General features: G+C 46.1%; 2 protein-coding genes across 2 annotated transcripts in view; one reads left to right on the top strand and one right to left on the bottom strand.

Moving 5' to 3' along the window:
* The window catches only part of stag1a (STAG1 cohesin complex component a), a 31579-nt gene extending 24247 nt beyond the window's left edge, over positions 1-7332 (top strand). Inside the window, exons 17-32 of the mRNA XM_076108154.1 lie at positions 233-325; positions 647-940; positions 1068-1138; positions 1252-1420; positions 2074-2166; positions 2506-2680; positions 2859-2998; positions 3240-3341; positions 3483-3631; positions 3939-4067; positions 4153-4355; positions 4493-4661; positions 4815-4931; positions 5117-5231; positions 5529-5609; positions 5807-7332. Coding sequence (XP_075964269.1) covers positions 233-325; positions 647-940; positions 1068-1138; positions 1252-1420; positions 2074-2166; positions 2506-2680; positions 2859-2998; positions 3240-3341; positions 3483-3631; positions 3939-4067; positions 4153-4355; positions 4493-4661; positions 4815-4931; positions 5117-5231; positions 5529-5609; positions 5807-5830 — 2124 coding nt within the window. The 3' untranslated portion in view covers positions 5831-7332. The remainder of the gene's footprint in view (positions 1-232; positions 326-646; positions 941-1067; positions 1139-1251; positions 1421-2073; positions 2167-2505; positions 2681-2858; positions 2999-3239; positions 3342-3482; positions 3632-3938; positions 4068-4152; positions 4356-4492; positions 4662-4814; positions 4932-5116; positions 5232-5528; positions 5610-5806) is intronic.
* Positions 7333-7734: 402 nt separating this feature from the next.
* On the bottom strand, positions 7735-12164 carry pccb (propionyl-CoA carboxylase subunit beta). Its single transcript, XM_076108334.1, has 15 exons — positions 11848-12164; positions 11280-11399; positions 11098-11166; positions 10845-10901; positions 10627-10740; positions 10376-10486; positions 10005-10113; positions 9756-9876; positions 9588-9669; positions 9386-9509; positions 9170-9277; positions 8971-9071; positions 8706-8804; positions 8435-8534; positions 7735-8358 (listed from the first exon to the last, which is right to left on the bottom strand). Exons 1-15 carry the CDS (start codon positions 12076-12078, stop codon positions 8237-8239), a joined length of 1668 nt encoding a protein of 555 aa, XP_075964449.1. The 5' UTR covers positions 12079-12164; the 3' UTR covers positions 7735-8236.
* Between the last annotated feature and the right edge of the window lie 1139 nt (positions 12165-13303).

The following is a 13303-nucleotide window of genomic DNA, read 5'->3' as shown; positions in this document are numbered from 1 at the left end:
TTTAGTTGAAGGTGAGACTGATGTGGTGAGAGAGCAGGTGTCTCAATTTAGATGTGGGAGTTGTAATCTGTTATTTACACGACTTTGCTCCGACAAAGCTGCACATTAACAACTTTCCAGATGATAATGAGATGACAGAATATTCCATCGAACCCAAAAGCACTGTTTTATCGCCTTTTTTATTTTTTAAACCTACTACATTTCACCTTGAGTTGTGTGTCTGCTCGTCCAGGTGCTGACAGCGAAGGAGAGGAAGACCCAGATAGACGATAAGAACAAACTGACGGAGCACTTCATCATGGCTCTGCCCATGCTGCTGTCCAAGGTAAGACCTTCCAGCCTGCAGTCTGCACAGGGCCAGCTGATTAATGAGGGGGCCGGGGTGACTGATCTGTTTGTCGAAACTATTGATCGGGGTGTTACTTTTATAGTCGGGAGAAGTGTTATTGAAAATGTGCCACTCTGGACAAGTGTGCTGGCCAAATACTTAAATGTAATCAACCGTTTTACTAACTGAGAAACAGAAACAAAGTTGATTGATAGCTCTGTCTTTCTCTTTTTTCGGCCTCTGTATGTGTGCTTTCTTTCTGTATGCCACGAGTCTTCCTTGTCTGATTCCCACCTCTCTCCTGCTCCTTGGCCACAGTACCAGGCCGACTCGGAGAAGGTAGCCAACTTGCTGCAGATCCCTCAGTTCTTTGACCTGGACGTGTACAGCGCCGGGCGCATGGAGAAGCACCTGGACGCCTTGCTGAAGCAGATCCGGCTGGTGGTGGAGAAGCACATCGAGATGGACGTGCTCGAGGCCTGCAGTAAGACCTACAGCATCCTCTGCTCCGAGGAGTACACCATCATGAACCGCGTGGACATCGCCCGCTCGCAGCTCATCGACGAGATGACGGATCGCTTCGCGCACTCCGTCGAAGAGCTGCTTCAGGAGGTATATATACAGGACTGGATAAGCGTGCGGGTGTATTTGTGATGAGGTGTCCTAGTGGTTGAGACGCATACATGTAACATCAACACCCCCAGTCTTTGTCTACTAACAGGTGTTTGTTTTTCTGCAGGCGGAGGAGGCCGACGACGACGACATCTACAACGTTTTATCTACGCTCAAGAGACTCACAGCCTTCCACAAGTGAGACTCTCTCTTTACGTCTTTCTTACTTATTTTGTGCATCCGTGTCGGGCTGGTCGGCTCAGAAGTTACTATGAAATCTGATGTTATTTCCTCTTGTTTCTCTGACTCAGTGCGCACGACTTGACGCGGTGGGATTTATTCGGGAACTGCTACCGGCTGCTGAAGGCGGGCATCGAGCAGGGCTCCATGCCGGAGCAGATAGCCGTCCAGGCCCTGCAGTGTTCCCACTACTCGGTCCTCTGGCAGCTGGTTAAGATCACGGAGGGGGCTCCCAGCAAGGTGCCGGACTCACCTCACTGACAGAGCTTTAACACCGCACACCCATAGCCCAGGTGTATCCTGGGATATGGGCTTAGAGTTAAGACTGCCGTGTCTGAGCATCAGTGGCCCAGAGGGACAGGAGCTTTAGAAACTCATCCCAGGATGCTTACCTCCAACTCGGGGGGCCTTACTCCTAATCTATCTCCTTAAACACAGCACAGAGGCATCAGATCCCACGCCTGTTATTTACCTCCAAAACGTTTTAACTCGCGCTCCACTGCTAGGGAACATTTTCCCTCTTTCCTACACAAGTTCAATAGACCTTCGCTCACACCTACAGCAGCTTAAAGGATCCCCATCTGCGCCCATTATATGTCACTTAATTCTTCACTATTATTTAGCCTCAAAAATGTAAAAACAGAAACAAAACTCAATATGAAATAGTTTATTGTTGTTCGTGCTCTCAGACTCAACACAAAGTGTATCGATGTTACGATTAAATGAAATCATTAAAGTTTGATTACTTCACTGGTGCAGTTAGAGCAGGATAACGTAGCCTGACTGATGCCGCCGTTTAATATTGATTTCTGTTCAAGTGCTCATAATATGTGACCCTAATGGTTCAGTGTGTGTGTGTGTGTGTGTGTGTGTGTGTGTGTGCGTGTGTGCAGGATGACCTGGTGGCTCTCAGGAGAGTGGTGAAGTCTTTCTTGGCCGTGTGCCAGCAGTGCCTGTCAAACGTCAACACACCGGTCAAAGAACAGGTAACAACACACACCTGTGTGAGCTGCTCACACCGTCACACGTCATCACTGACGATGTTAATGTTTACAAATATGTGCATTGTTGTCAGAACGTTTTTTTTTTGGATTCTGGAGAACAGAACCAGTTAAAGACCAGAAACAGTGTTCATTACAAATTCGACCCGGTTGTTAGTGTGTGATATGTTATGGCCGAGGAGAGGAGAGAAGGTAGATAGTCAGATCTACAGGTAGAAATGTTTCTGTTGACCCATAAAGAAATTAATTTTTACTTTCTCTTGTAGATGAACAGGTAACACTTCTCCATCAGATCATAACTCCTCATTTGTGGCTCTTCTTCAGGCGTTCATGCTTCTCTGCGACCTGCTGATGATCTTCAGTCACCAGCTGGCTTCCGGCGGCAGGGAGGGCCTCCAGCCGCTGGTCTTCAACCCGGACGCCACTCTGCAGAAGGAGCTGCTCACCTTCGTCCTGGACCACGTCTTCATCGACCAGGACGACGAGAATCAGAGCATGGGTGAGAACTTCTTGCTCTGTTTTGGGTCTCCGAGCACATTGTTTTAGGATTAAGACGGGAACAAGATGATCATAAATATAATCAACACAATGCCCCTATATATTTTATATTATACTTTTCCACTTTTCTCCCCCTATTCCTCTTCCTCCTCCTCGTTTCTCCGTCCGTCTACCTGCAGAGGGAGACGAGGAAGACGAGGCCAACAAGATCGAGGCGCTCCACAAAAGGAGAAACCTGCTCGCTGCTTTCTGCAAACTCATCATCTACGACATCGTAGACATGCCCGCTGCTGCCGACATCTTCAAACACTACATGAAGGTGACTGTTCCTCTGGACTCCTGTACAATATTGACATCATCAACATAAAATAAAGAGGCAACAGGAAACTGATACAGATTTAGAAGTCAGCAGGTGATGTGGTTAAAATAAGATGATGAGAAAACTTAAAACTGAATCTAAAGAGGTGATTTAAATGATAACGATCTTTATTCTTGAGTCTAGATTACAGAACAGATTTCATCACAATTTCGGACTAAACTGTCTTGTTTCTCTGTCTCAGTATTATAATGATTATGGCGACATCATCAAGGAGACTCTGAGTAAAACCAGACAGGCGGACAAGATTCTTTGTGCCAAGACGCTCATCCTCAGTCTGCAGCAGGTGAGACATGAACGAAGACAACATTACAAGCCCCATACACGGCTCCCTGGCTGGAAATAGTGCATTATTTTTAAGTTGTGAGAGCCCTCGTGTGTGTGTGTGTGCGCACACAAACACTTTTGTCAACGTGTGTGTTTCCAGCTGTTCAACGAGCTGCTGCTGGACCAGGGGCCCAACCTGGACCGGACATCGTCTCACGTCAGCGGCATCAAGGAGCTGGCCCGCCGCTTCGCCCTCACCTTCGGCCTGGACCAGATCAAGACCAGAGAGGCTGTCGCCACGCTGCACAAGTAAGATCACATCCCGAGTATCGCGTACAATTCAGTGTGTACATGTCCGGATGTATATTACGTTGACAAGATTTCTGAGAAGTGAGCTTACTGCACACTCAGCTGCCCCACAATGCAGTGCGTCTAGTTTCTCTTTTGATGTCACCTTTGGTGTCTCTGAATCTCACTTTGTGTTGCTTTCCATTTATTTATTTTCTCTCTCTCTCTCCCCCCCCCTCTCTCTCTCCCCCCCTCTCTCTCTCACCCCCTCCCTCTCTCCCCCCCTCTCTCTCTCTCTCACCCCCTCCCTCTCTCCCTCTCGTATCAGGGATGGAATCGAGTTTGCGTTTAAGTACCAGAATCCTCGAGGAGCAGAGTTTCCTCCTATCAACCTGGCCTTCCTGGAGGTTCTGAGTGAATTTTCTTCCAAACTAATCCGCCAAGACAAGAAAACGGTGTAAGTACTCCCTGCTATGGTTTTTAAACTCTCTTTTAATTTAAGAATGAGTGAATTATGCTAAAAATGCCTCATGTCTTCTCAGCCACTCGTACCTGGAGAAGTTCATGTCGGAGTCGATGTCGGAGCGCCGGGAGGACGTGTGGCTGCCGCTGATCTCCTACAGGAACAGCCTGATGACGGGAGGAGACGAGGACCACATGTCCGTCACGTCGGGCTCCAGCAGCAAGGCCGGCTCGGTCCGCAGCAAGAAGGGACGACTGCCGATACACAAGAAGCGCATTGAGGGTGAGGATACGGGAGCACAAATAGAGTTCCTCCGGTTTTATTCGGCTTTGCTGAGTCTGTTGTGGGAAGTGAGACATGTTGATGGTTGTCTGCCGTTGTGTGACCGATACTGTGTGTGTGTGTGTGTTCATTCTCAGAAGAGAGCAGTGTTGAGAGCTCGTGGTTGTTGCGTAACGACACTCTTCAGACACCGGGAGCTCTGCAGACTCCTCAGCTCACCTCAACAGTTCTCCGAGAGAACCGACCGGCAGAACACATGCCCGACCCGGACTCAGAACCCGGATCAGAGAACGACTTCGTACACAAGTGAGTATAGAAACGGGGAAAATTCCGAGGTGCTGATCCGTAGCATTCCTTAGGGCCCATTCTTCACCTAACACATTGTTGGAGGGCCCGCTGTCTCTCCCACGGGCCCCCACATGTTTTGGCCCCTGATGTTGATCCTCTGCTTGTCTTCAGTCCTCAGATGCAGATGTCGTGGCTCGGCCAGCAGAAGATGGAGGAGGTGAACAGGAAGGACCGGACGGGGATGAACTACATCAAGGCGCGCAGCAACCAGGGCGTGCGGCAGACTGTGTAAGTGTGTTTAAAGCTTTCAAAGGGGACGACGCTGGCTGATGCTCGGCTTCGTGCCGTCACCGTGTTTCACGCCAGTCCCTAAATTAGAGAGACACACCATTTTTTTTTTTAATGAACGAAGAGCGAATAACAAAAAAAAAAAGATATAAAACGGTGTCTTTTGAAATGATATTTCCCATCAGGCGTGGGTTGATGGAGGATGACGCGGAGCCCATCTTTGAGGACGTGATGATGTCATCGCGGGGCCAGCTGGAGGACATGAACGAGGAGTTTGAGGACACGATGGTGATCGACCTGGTCAGTGACGTCACCTTCTCCCAACACATCTTTTAAATTCTGAATAATAAAGATCATTTTTTTTTTTTTTTGCTTTAATGTACATGTAAAGTATGTTTGCGTTTAAAACTGAAATGGTTTATATATTGTATAATTGTGACATGTGTGTGTTTCTCCATGGAGTGAGCGTTTTTCATACTTTAACAGTATTTATATAGCACTTACACCTGATTTATAACAAAAATACATGAAAATTTCACTTTTTACAATATGGGACCTTTAATTAAATGTCTTAATATGTGCTTTTGTCCGTCCCAGCCGCCATCGAGGAACAGACGGGAAAGAGCAGAATTGAGACCGGACTTCTTTGACTCTGCAGCGATGATCGAGGACGAGTCGGTAAGTAGATCTGAAACTATTATTCAATTAATTGATGAGCCAGTTGACACAAAATTAATCTCGATCACTTTTTAATTCATTGCTTCCAGCCTCTAAAATGTGAACATTTGCTGTTTTGTTTGCTTTCTGCCGGGTTGAAGCTCAGATACTTTCTGCGTAACATTGTCTGACAGTCGCTCTCCTCTCCATCTCTCCAGGGATTCAGCATGCCCATGTTCTGAACTGGGAAGAGGTGAAGATCCTGAGATCATGATCCACATCAGGAGTTAAACAGAAGGCGGGTTTTGGGACATCTAACCCAGATAACCTGCCAATCAAACTCTTAAGAAGAAGAAAAAAAAACATTGTTGAAGTACTTTTCTCTTTCTACAAGACACGATGGACGGATGTCTGTTCAGCGGGTCTTCCGATGGATCCCGCATCAGCTGGAACTCACCGGGAAGCGTGAAACGAGAACGGGCTCTGTTCTTTCAGACCAGGCCGGAGGATCCAGAACATTCTCCAGAATCTAGTCCGAATTACTCAAAATCTTCCTCCTCCTCCTCCTCCTCCTCAGCCTGTTGGTTTGGCTCTTGTTAGCGGTAGCTCTGATGGCGCTCTGGCTCAGTAATCCTGCTGCCGGCCGATGAGGACTCGCAGTTTTTACGGTTCCCCGTTACACAGATGTACAGTTGTTTGGTGAGCAGCGTAACACTCTGTACAGCCCCGCCCCCCCCGCCCTTCTTTTGGTGTCACACTTCGATCCGTCTTGTTAAATCCAACGTAGAGAGGATCTCAATACTAAGTGTTCTATATCTTTGCTCTTATTACCACCCACCGACCCCGCTCCTCTCTCTGTTCGCCATCTGAGTCCTTGTATGTGGTGCTGGTGCTGGTGTGTAAAGTGCTGGTGTGCTGGTGCTGGTGTGTAAAGTGATGATGGTTGAGTAGTCGCACATGCACACGGAGGTCGACAGCTGTAGACTGACCTGGCGGGAGTGATGCAACCGGCAAAGCAACCAACCTCTGACAGAGGCCTCCACCTTCTCACATCTCGTAAACATTCTGCACACACACACACACACGCACCCTCGAGTAAGTTTTGAAGTTAAAAACGTTTTGAAAAAAAGACAATAAACATATTTTGAATTCTGTAGCTTTAGTACTAAAGTTTTAAATCAAGTGTGTTTTTGTTTTTGTCTGTTTGTACAGCTTTTTCTTGAATATGTATCTCGTTTGTTGCCAAATTGTGGCCTACATACTTACAGTATATTCCAGCCCCTCCCCCTCCACCTGTAATTCATATCTAATGGTGACCCAGCTCAGATTGTTGCTGTGGGACGCCAGTTTTTAAGCGCTGTAGGGTCCGATTGTAATGGTTTCACAGTTCAGTATTACAGCAGCATATCTGTTTCTACAGGTCAAATCGAGTTACGTTTTTACACCCGCCTTCAGTGTTAACTGATCCAAGAAGTTTAAGATTTGTTGTTATCATTGTTCAAAGTGGTGGATTTCTATGTCTGACAGATTTGTTTGAATGTGTTTTGAATGTTTCCCGCCATATCGTTGTTCCCCCTCCGTCGGTTAATCAATCATTTACCTTTACCTCCTGTACATATCAGAGACAATTGGATCTTTTCTGCAGTGCAGTTGACATCAGTTGCCCTAAAATGCTCTAAAAGCCTGTTTTTGTTTTTTTCTGTGAACCTAAATTCTTTTTAATAAAATAAAATCTGTAATCGATTGTTGTGTTTGTGTTTAGCGCTCGACGGGTCATTTTTGACCAAACGATCTCAACTCAAGGTTCACGCGCTCGATTGTTCTGCCGCTGTCAGCGTTCTCACACGATGCTCAGCTGCCGTTGGAACTTTCGATGTTCGTACTTACCATGATACTCTGAACTTCTCTCATCCCCGTTGAGTTTGACAGTTCCCTAGGTTACCAGATATCATTGTAAGAGATTAGTAAAGCGCAAAAGAATGGCGGCAGGGCGTTTCAAGTGCAGTTTGAAAGGTAAAAATGTAATTAGCCACTGAAGATATCGAGGTCTGACAATTAAGAAAACTGTCTACTTTTATCCTTAAACATTAAATCTAATACTATGGGAATTGCATTGGAAAGGTAGTCAGTAAGAAAACACTTGGTATTGAGTCCATGATTTATTTTACAAATGGCAGTCAGCCAGAGAGGAAAGGCACTGTGTCAGGATGACTTCTTGACGTAAATGGAACAGGGAGTGCATCTGAAAGTGCTCACTAATGTACACACCCCAAACCTCAACTAAATACAGTACATACGACTTAGGAAACACCGTACGTGTACAACATGTTCATTTCCACTAATACCACCATGTTGACAGCTGGTTGCCCGTATTTTATCGGCGAAACGTAACCTACCCTTTCAGATACAATCTTGTTCTCAAAATGTTCCAAGTGACCAATATGGCCACTACTGACAGCAACTACCTCCCATGTGTGTCTTCACTATCATCCTCTTCAGGTGTGCATATCAGTGGCTGTACAGATAAAAGTGCCGAGCTAGGGCTGCTTGAGCGGTGCATGACTAGACAAACAACCCAAGTCGTCACCACGAGGTCACGCTGCAGAGTCCGTGTCAGAAGAAGTGCCTTTAGCCGGTGTTGGTGTGGTTCACAGAGGAATGTTGGCGTGTTTCTTCCAGGGGTTTATCTGCTTCTTGCTGGCCAGCACCTCCAGATCTCTGCAGATCCTCTTGCGAGTGGTCGACGGCTCGATTATGTCATCCACGAAACCTGAAACAAACAGTTGGCCGGTCACAAACGGAAGTGTATGATGTTTTTTTTTTTCTCGTGCTGTGAGAAAGTTCACCTCTGAGAGCAGCGGGGAAAGGGTTGGCGAACTTCTCGACGTATTCAGCCTCCGCCTCCGCCTGGTTCTCCTTTCCTCTGAAAATAATCTGAACGGCACCCTGAGAGAGACGGACCGTGCGTCATCGTTAGCGATCACTCAAAGTCTAAATATGATTTCAAATGGCTGTGGTGTGCTTCGCTGTCGACCTGCATGCACGCTATCGAATCAAACGAAGGAAAGAGAGGGAGCGATAGAGACAGACGAATAGAAAGAACTTGTGTGTTTGTACCTTGGCACCCATGACCGCGACCTCAGCAGTGGGCCAGGCGTAGTTCACGTCTCCTCTCAAGTGTTTGGAGCTCATCACGTCATAGGCTCCTCCGTAAGCCTGGGGGGGGACACAAACCCAGTCCACAGTGAACATTTATTCTGACTTAATTAAGACTGATCACCACGCTGCTTTTAATGCAAACTCAGCCCCGAGTACAGCTGCTCCACAGTCTTCCAGTAAAGAGATTTAGAATGTCTTCTACTGTGACGGTTCACACACACACCTTTCTGGTGATGATGGTTATTTTCGGGACAGTGGCTTCTGCAAAGGCATACAGCAGCTTGGCTCCATGTCTGATGATGCCTCCATACTCCTGAGCGGTACCTGTTGACAACCATCACAGCATTAAACATCTTTGAATGCAGCCAGTGTACAGTATATATATATATATATATGCACTGTGAGAAGTTTAAAAACAATACCTGGCAGGAAGCCCGGCACATCCACAAAGGTGATGATGGGAATGTTGAAAGCGTCGCAGAAGCGGACAAAGCGAGCTCCCTTCACTGACGAGTTGATGTCCAAACAACCTGATGAACAACACAGATATGATTTAAAAAGGGAAAAATACAGAATGACCTAACGCTGATAAGTTATCCCTTCTCTCTTACGTTTGGCCCTTCAGTTAGTTTACTCACCAGAAGCCACTTTGGGCTGGTTACCCACAATGCCTACGGTGCGGCCGTTCATGCGGGCAAAGCCCACCACGATGTTCTTGGCGTAGTTGGGCATGATCTCAAAGAAGTCGCTCTCGTCCGCTACCTGAACAGGTGCATTAAGAGAGGAAACCGTTAGCAGTCGCAGAGATTAAATAAGACACTTTAGAGTTTGTGCACTTACTGCTTTAACGATGTCCAACATGTCGTAGGCTTTAGTCGTCTCGAACGGCACGATCGTGTCCAATGAGTGTACCATACGATCGCTGAAAGCAAAAAAAAGGGATGACGTGAGTTGAAAAAAACAAAGATATTCTCCCATTAATAATTATTGTTTTTGGTGAACGCTTACCTGCTGTCTTGGCACTCCTTGATAGGAGCGGCATCCTGATTGCTCAGTGGCAGGAAGTTGAAGAACTCTCGCACGTTGAGCAAGGCTTCGACATCATCCTCGAAAGCGTGGTGAGCCACTCCTGAGAACAAGACGTCAGACATTTTTTTAGACCCCCCAAAGACAAGAATTCCCTTTAGGTTGAGATGTTGTGTTAAACGGCAGCCTCAATGGAAAACAAGTGACACAAGCTTTTACATGCACACTAACCAGACACGGTGGTATGTGTTTTGGCTCCACCGAGCTCCTCTTGAGTCACGTCTTCGTTGGTGACAGACTTCACAACATCAGGTCCTGTGATGAACAGGTATGACGTGTCCTACACACACACACACACACACACACACACAGAGGTATTAGGCTAATGTAAGTGGGAATACAATCCTAGAAGGATAACTGCATAATTCATTATGTAGCACTATACTGCAACTTTTGCATGCACAATTAGCAGAATGTTGACATTTTAGAAACACTGAAACGTTTGACTTCGGATGTCTGCTGTGGCTAAAAATCAATAAAATGTGGATTATTAGATCATTACTAATTCTAGTGTTTAAAGCTGTATTTGTGCCGCTCCCTACTTTAACCATGAAGGTGAAATCCGTGAGGGCCGGGGAGTAGACGGCTCCTCCTGCACAGGGGCCCATGATGAGGGAGATCTGAGGGATGACTCCTGAAGCCATCACGTTCCTCTGGAAGAAGGAGAAGGTTTGGTTTTCACTCTTTCATCCAGAGTGTCTGACTGACCCGGTACCTCCGGCCGAGAGAGTTTCAGAATGTTAACATTTTGAATATGTTGAGAGCAGATTTTAGTCGGTGAGCAGCAACATACCAGGAAGATATCTGCATATCCAGCCAGAGACTCCACTCCCTCCTGGATCCGAGCTCCTCCGGAGTCGTTCAGTCCGATGACCGGGGCTCCAACCATCATGGCCTGGTCCATAATCTGAGTGCAGAACATTTAAACGTTGTACATGCATCCTCTCATTGTTGACAAGGAATAACAGTTTTTCTTCTATTTAGCTTATATTGCCATGTAGCTGCTGTTACCTTACAAATCTTCTGTGCGTGAGCTCCAGACAGACTGCCACCGAACACTGTGAAGTCCTGAGGGAAGAATATTAAACATGTAACGCCAAGCTGCTTTGTATTGCTGCGGCCGGTAGCACCCATTACATTCCTTATGATGCAAATAAATAAAAAAATGCACAACAGGTATGTAATGTATACAACTGAATTTCGTTGTGCATCCCTGTGTTGCATAATGATCCTTGAATCCCTTTAGTTTAGTTCCACGTCGTACCTGACTGAACACATAAACCAGCCGGCCATTGATCCGTCCTCGGCCTGTCACGACGCTGTCGCCCGGGAACTGTGACAGAGAGAGACAAAGATGTTATGAGATTTAAGTATTTGAAACCCCAGTGGAAGAACGAGTCTCTTGCTTCCAGTGGATCCAGTTGTGGTCTGCGTGCCGGCTGGTACCTTGTTCCTGTCCTGCTCCATGCCGAAGTCAGAGCAGCGATGCTCCACGAACATGTCCGACTCCACGAAGGACTCGGGGTCCAGCAGAAGGTCCACTCGCTCCCTGGCTGTCAACTTACCCTGCAACACAAAACACCACGTTACCACACAGACAACACTACAGGTGAGCGTTACAACAAATACCTACACACATGTGTGGCCAGTGTTTATCACTGCTTGCAATATGGACTTTTTCTATGATTTGTCAAATATTTAACTTGCTGGATTAGCCCAAAGAAACATGCCATTTTTAACCCTAAATACTTTCTGAAATATGATTACATGACATGCATATACAGAGTTTTTATCATGATCACTTCCTTCTAGTTATATGTTGTGCCTTAGTGTAATAATTAACCCGAGCAAGGTAAGAAAGTTTGTTTTTAAAGGTCATTTAAAAACCTCCAGCAGCAACCACTGACTTTGAGACAAGCGCAACAACTCCACCCTGTATCGGTTTGAAGCTTTAATAACATGCACGCTTACATGTTGGCTAACACGAATAGAAGAAATACTATGTTGCTTTTACCTTTTTGTGTTGTGCATCTATTCTCTGCTGACCTCCCCCGCACAGCGCCATCTTCCGTTTCTCGTCAATCCTCTCCTTCACGCTCAGGTGGCTGACAGAATTCCAGCGGCAGTTCGCCGGCGGCATTGCGGCAGCGACTGCGCCATATTTCCCGGGCGCCAGACTCCTGAAAGACGTCCTCAGCCCGTTTATCAGTCCACCGCTTCTTCGGGCCAGAGTGAAGGCCGCCATCTTTGCCTGACGTGTGTGTGTGTGTGTTCTCGGGAGAGCGAGACTACAGGCTCGTTCGAGATGAGCTGCGTCTCGCCTGGGAAGTGGACGAGAGCAGGCGGCAGCAGCGGAGGGGGGCGTTGATCAGGGGGGACGAGCTTTCACAGCCAATAAGAAAGGAGGATTGCGTACCACATGTAGATGGGCGGGACCTGGAAGGGATCATTTCCTGGAACTTCCTTTACATAAATCCCAATGTCCCTCCCAATGCCTTAAACCCTCACAAGATGAGAGGTCATTTCAAATAATATATTTACTCATTCTGTCAAAACGGCTTCAATGACTAAATTCAATATTTGATGAATAAATAAATAAATATCGTCTGGTTTCATGTTTTAACCCTTAATGTTTCTGAGTAAATGTGACGACAGGCTGAACACACGTGAGCCGTCCTCTTTGTTTACCTTTTTTTTTTTTACGTCTCCATGCGTTCAGCGGTAACCCCGTGTTTAACGTCACATTGCAATGAATTGTGGGTTAATGCCCTTGGGCAAAGTCTGCATCTAATTTATGGAAAGTGTTGATAAAGGGCTCAAAATGTCTGCGAGAGAGCCCTCAAACACTCGATGATCTGGCAGTGCCTTAAACCCTCACGTGAGTGTTGAGATTTGGGCCCCAATGAGGGTCTCTGGCATACATTTTAAGCCCGTTATGAACCCTCTCCATAAATCCAAATTTCTGCAGATTCAGCCCAAGGGAATTACTTACAATTCATAGCAATGTGACAGTTAAACACGGGGTTACCAGTGGAAGCATGGAGACGTAAAAAAAGGTAAACAAAGAGGACGGCATGTGGGTGTTTAGCCTGGCAAATTACATTTCCTACGAAATACTAAAGAGTTTAGATGGAACATTTAAAAAAACACATGAAATCAAAGGAATGGAAGCCGAGGTTATATGACAGAGATTTATTCATCAAACATTTAATTTTGTCATTAAAGCTTATTTTGACAAAAAAAAGAGCAAATAGATTAGGAAAGAGCCTGGCCATAATTTGCACCATTAAACATTAATGTAAGCCTCTTCACTTCTGATTTTATCAATAATAGTAGCACCACACAGTCACTGTCACCTTCAATTCGTTATTCAACTGTACAACTTTTGTTATTGATCGGGATGTTAAGAGACATGCAGCATCCATTAATTAAAGTTATATATTATATCTATTCAGTCTTCTGAAATATAG

Source organism: Anarhichas minor, unplaced genomic scaffold, assembly GCF_050575085.1.
Source record: "Anarhichas minor isolate MPS153535 unplaced genomic scaffold, ASM5057508v1 ptg000040l, whole genome shotgun sequence".
Taxonomy (NCBI): domain Eukaryota; kingdom Metazoa; phylum Chordata; class Actinopteri; order Perciformes; family Anarhichadidae; genus Anarhichas; species Anarhichas minor.
The sequence above is the reverse complement of the archived record's forward strand: the minus strand, read 5'-3'. Positions and strand labels throughout refer to the sequence as shown.